Source organism: Merops nubicus, unplaced genomic scaffold (assembly GCF_000691845.1).
Source record: "Merops nubicus isolate BGI_N331 unplaced genomic scaffold, ASM69184v1 scaffold34109, whole genome shotgun sequence".
NCBI classification, from domain to species: Eukaryota; Metazoa; Chordata; class Aves; order Coraciiformes; family Meropidae; genus Merops; species Merops nubicus.
In genome coordinates, this window is record NW_008633597.1 from 1 (window position 1) to 5,626 (window position 5,626).

The window sequence follows — 5,626 nt, forward strand, 5'->3', positions numbered from 1 at the left end:
CGGCCTGGCCGCTCCGGCCGCTGCCCCCCGCGCCCCACCGTGGGCCGGTCCCGCCAGCTGGAGCTGACACTGTCACGGGGGCATAAATGAGCTGATGCCAGTTAGGGGAGCCAGATGCCTTCACACCAGATTTGCTAATCTTCTGTCTTTGAGTGTGCTCTGTCATAACAACAGCCCTCGTACAAGCTTAATTGAATGGAGTCAAATAGGTTTAAGAAGTTAAGTAGCAAAACTTTTTAAAGTGCTTAAAATCTGTTTGCTCCTTTTTCCCCCCTTTATGTTTTAACCCATTCAGATACGTTATTGTGCATAGAAAAAAATATTTCCTGCTTAGGAATTTGCTAGCTAAGGCACTGTAAGAAAAATCTTGCAGATGAACCCACCAGTCTGTATGAAATGAGATGGCCTATTTAGTAGCAGGGCCTGTGGGTCCTGTGTTGCATCAGTTTTCCTTTAGCAAATTTAATTCATTATGTGCCCAAACAGAGCTGCTCAGCCCACCCTGCGTGGCCTGCACAGTGCATAGCGGTCCCCTGCAAAGCTGTGCTCCTGCAAAGGGACGGGAGGGGAACAGAGTGGAGAGCTCTTCTGTGAAAGCAAAAGATGCAGATACTCACAGGGAAAACACACAAGTTCTTGGGCACTCAGCCTTTCTTTGGATGCTGTATGCAAATGTATTTACCATTTTCTTTTTCCTCCTGCCCATCCTTTGACTCATTTTTCTGAAGAGCTAGTGACTGCCATTTTGCTGTACTTCTCAGCTCAGACAAAATGGAGGCTTTGGAGGAATCCGTAACTACTACAGCCTGTGCCTTCTAAAATGGAAAATAATCCCCTTTTTTATGAAAAGTGATCGTTTTGGAGATTTTTAAAAAATAATAATCAGTGTATCCCATCCTAAAAGGAAGAATCTCCTTTTTTTTTTTCCTGTAAACACATGGGTGCAGTTGTGTTAACGTCATTGCTGAAAATATAAATATTAATGCACCTTGCACTTTGATGTATTGCCATAAAAGACACTGAATTTCAGATCATCAAGCCCACTGTGTGACACAGCCACAGAACTTAGCTATTCATCTTTATTTGAGGCAGCCCTCTTCCTAAAAGCTCACATAAGGAGGTTCCTAGTTGCCATTAGAAAAACAAAATAAAATTAATCTAAATCATTCAAACTTTATCTTGGAAAATTACTGATGGATGAAAGAGGGGGTTTATAAAGGATTAATAAGAACTAGTCTGGAATACAGTGTATATTCTAGAGCCTGTGATTATAGTGGTAATTTAGCAGATTGTATCGCTGCCTTTCTCTGCCAAAGGATGTTTCACACCATTTAGAATGCACAATACTCCCTTCAGAGACAGGTTCTTCTGGAATAACTCAACATCCAAAGGGAAGCCGTGTTATTTCCCCCCTCTCTTTATCAGTTACATGTGTGCGATTGCATGTGTGCACATTGTCTTCTCCTCAGCAAGAGCACTGAGTTTTCATGCTTGTGTCTGCGTTCATTTATCAGCCTTCTCAGAGACAGACAATACTAAAAATGGACAGTCGTGAAATCTATTCAGAATAGGGCTGAAGTGCTGAAACCAGAGAGCCTGTGTAAAATAAAGCATAAATTGGCCCTTCCTCTAAAAGATTAATTAAAATAAATTTGGATTTGAGCAAGTTATCCAAACTCTGAGAGCTCCCTTTTGTTTCTCATTTTGAAGAGGAACCAAACAGTGATATAAGGGCAAATCTTAGTATTTTTTTATCCAGCAAAGATGATTTGGGAATCTCTAGACCAGAGGGATTGAAATTTGAATAAATTCCATGCCTGTGATGTTTCCAAGACTCAGGATGCAAGTCTTACAGTGTGCAAAAGCATGAGCCAGGCTTATCTATAGTTAAAGAATTTGCCGTATGTAAACCCAGCATACGACCTGACATTCCTTTTGACTTTGCTGTCTCTCTCTCTCTCTTACAGGCTGTTTGCTGCCAAGTGCAGCGGCTGCATGGAGAAGATCGCCCCAACAGAGTTCGTGATGAGAGCCCTGGAGTGTGTTTACCACTTAAGCTGCTTCTGCTGCTGTGTTTGTGAACGGCAGCTGAGGAAAGGGGATGAATTTGTTCTTAAGGAAGGGCAGTTGCTCTGCAAAAGTGACTATGAAAAAGAGAAAGACTTATTGAGCTCAGTTAGCCCAGACGACTCAGACTCAGGTGAGCTTTTCCCACACCTGCTCTGACTGGAAAAGCCACAAGTGTTTGTAGAGTTTTCTTATATAAAAGTATAACCGTTTTCACCTCCACTTTTTTCTATATGCCCATGCTATCTATGCAAATTAGCAGGCACAGCTAAAAAAAAATCCCTATTTGCAGTCTCTTCTCCCTAACTTGACTCTCTTAACTTGCTTAGTCAAGGACAAAAACTACTCATCTGCAGTGTGATCTCTCTCTTGAGGGTGACCTAGGGTTTGAAAAGTGTGATTGCAAGAACCTGCACTACTCGGCATGGGAGTTAAGGCAGAAAGTCACCATACTCTGATCAGAGCTTTTGTCTTCTCCTGAAAAAGACAGTGGAGCCCTCACACCTGATAGCAGATGATGTTCTTCAGTGATGGAGGGACAGATGCCTTCATTCCTCCACCCATTTCCTAGGGAAGGTTTTAAAAGAGAGCACGCAAAATCTGCTTGCTGTTTGCCCAGGGCTGGAAAAACAGTACTGCACAGGAGAGATAGTTCACATGCTGGATTTGGGTGCTCCAGTCCAAAGCCCAGGTGATCTAGTGTTAATTACAGTGAGGACTGGCTTTCAGGCAGAGACAAGATGCCTCCTCCTTGTGCCATATACACTCAAGGAGCCTGGAAACCTCCTGCTGTCGGTGTGCCTTGGCTGATCCCAAGATGAGAAACAGTGTGTATAGAACTTGCTGCCGGCCATCATAACTCCCCACTTGTTTCCCAAGAAAACTAAGAAAATCCACAACTACTGTTCCATTAACTGTACAAATGACATGAACGTTTGCTTCTGTTTTATGGGAAAATGCATTATTCAAATCTAGCTAGGAGCTGTAATTATCCCTAATCTGCAATCCGAAAGCCATATTCTCCACATTGCTGAAATGTATATTTTCACATCAGGAATTCTGCAAGACAAAGATCACTGTTGGCTTGGCAGGATTTGCTCCTTTCTTGGAGCAGCATGTTATTTATTGCCCTACTGTGCTTGCAGGACCTTGCACACTCTGCTCTGTAAATCTCACGTCACAGGTTTTGGGCTCTTTGTGAATTTGCCCAAGGCAGGTGAGTTTCCCACTTGCCCTTCGGCAAGTCTTCTCCTTGCCACCTTCAGCATCCTGCTGCCTGCCTGCCCGTGCCAAGACAAGCCCCCGTGGAAAGCTGCGTGTGCGGGGCTGCCCACCCCGCCGTGTGCCTGGGGACTCTGCTCCCCCGCCCCCCTCGCCACACCCGCACCGGTGGCTGCTGCTGGCCTGCATTAAGATGTGCTTGGGCATCAGTGGGCTCTCCTGGGACCGGATTTTCTGGTTTGCAATCAGCAATAAGCTACTACAGTGGCACAAAACAGCCTTGCTTTCAATTTCATTTCCCCTTGGCACAAGGGGTAGTTTCTTGCTCCTGGAGATGCTTTCCTTTTCCTCATTATTCTCTGTTAGCCAAACCCAAACCTGAAAAACAAGTTGACAAATTAAATGGGATGTTTTGTCTCCTATTGTCTAATACATTGAAAATACAGATCTCCCAGATGCCTGTGAGGGAGCAAATGATTTCACATAGCCCTGGCTGTGCATATGTCCTTCTCCAATCAAATATTTATCCACTGGACACAAAAGTAACTCCCTAGTGAGCAATATTAATCCTCACAAACCTTTCCTTAGAAATGGCATGCTGGAAAGTTAATAATGTCATGGTTATTAAAATGACTGAACTTCTCTTTAATCGTTAGGCAAAAGATGCTTATTAAAGTAAAAGGTGATTAGATTGCAAGGTGCATAATAATCAGATTCTAAAATGAATTAAAGTCTAATTTGTTAATTCCCCAAATGCTATCTTTGAATATATAGAAATTGCAGTGTGTTTCTTCGTGTTGAAGTCCCTATAATAGTATGTTCATATTTTTTGGAAGAAAAGTCAGTAGTCTCATGAAATAAAATGTGCTGAGTTGAAAAGTTGTTTTTCATAGCGATATTTGTACTTACTCTTCAACCACTGCTGCTGTGATTGAGATTTCCCAGCACAGTATACTAAAACATATAATATCACCAGATTGTATAAATAGTCGGAATTTAATCATAGAAAATACAAATAATCTAGTTGGTCTACACAAGCACGTATATACTTGTATGTGTTTACTAAGAAAGAGAAATTTGTACGTGCAGATACGGACCCATTCTAATACAGAGAGAAAGAATACTCATGTTTTCTGTGAGAGACAGAAATGAGATGACAAATATTATATTTAATACTATCTCTTGAGCTTAAAAATACTCAGAACAATGACAGGGATCTACACTCTATTTAGCTGGACAGGTTTCAAGATACTTTTGTGGTATTTGCATTTACCCTGTCTTGCTGCTGTAGCAGTGTGGGCAGCAGTAGCTGTCTGCAGCCGACAGTCTGAGGGAAGATGGGACTGTGCTGAGCAGGGGAAGGTGTGTGCCAGTCGGTGTGGCTGCGGCGGGTGGGCACACAGGGGACTGAGCGGGGCCAGAAGGGCACCAAGTCCCTGTGCCTGATTCCTGGAAATACCGACCTGTGTTCTGAAATCCATCCCCTCATCAGTCCCATGCCCTCAGTTTGAAATTAGACACATTTTTATGCTTTTGTGGCATATGATCTAGGCAGTGCACACAAATCTAAGATCATCCCTTCCTGCCTGCAGTTTCTTTAAGTACTCAAACAAACATGGGATAATAGTTGAACCTGTTGACTAGTTGCAGCTGAAGAGCAGTTCTCAAACACTCTGCCATCTTGGTGGGACATGTACAATTTTACATCCCATCTATTTTTCACCAGTTAAAAGTGATGATGAAGATGGAGATGTTAAGCCCACCAAAGGACAAGTAACCCAAGGGAAAGGAAGCGATGATGGGAAGGATCCAAGAAGACCTAAACGACCAAGGACAATACTTACTACGCAGCAGAGACGAGCATTCAAAGCATCCTTTGAAGTGTCTTCCAAGCCCTGTAGGAAGGTAGGTGCTTCGTCAGGGACCAGAAATCAGCTTTTGTCAGGGGGTGGCAGTCCTGTCAGAAGGTGATAGGGTCAGGCTACAGCTCCAGATAGCCCCCTGCCCTTTCCTGGGACAGCAGCAGGTGCCTTGAAGTGAAGGCAGAGATCAGGCCAGCAAATGGTGTTGCTTCTCCAAACACTGTCTCAGCCTGGAGCAATCAGCAGCTTCGGACTAACCAGCTTGTTGTTGCTTCTGGAGCAGCTTCAGAGCAGCTCCATGACTGGCTCCTACTGAACAACAGTATTTGGTTCTTATTAAACATGACCAGGTAAACAAGTGGCTTTTGCCCTTCTCCCTACTGCAGCAGGGGTCACTCTGTAGCAAGATGGGGACTCAGTTTTGGTCCCACTACTTGTCCTTCCATTCCTGCCTTTTTGACCCTGCTTATAGCAGC

The 5,626-nt window shown here is 43.7% G+C and overlaps 1 protein-coding gene across 1 annotated transcript in view; it reads left to right on the forward strand.

Moving 5' to 3' along the window:
- Positions 1 to 1,967: 1,967 nt before the first annotated feature.
- LMX1B (LIM homeobox transcription factor 1, beta) overlaps positions 1,968 to 5,626 on the forward strand; it is a gene marked incomplete at its 5' end in the record, with an annotated part of 7,974 nt that continues 4,315 nt past the window's right edge. Inside the window, 2 exons of the mRNA XM_008948312.1 lie at positions 1,968 to 2,200; positions 5,015 to 5,193. Coding sequence (XP_008946560.1) covers positions 1,968 to 2,200; positions 5,015 to 5,193 — 412 coding nt within the window. The remainder of the gene's footprint in view (positions 2,201 to 5,014; positions 5,194 to 5,626) is intronic.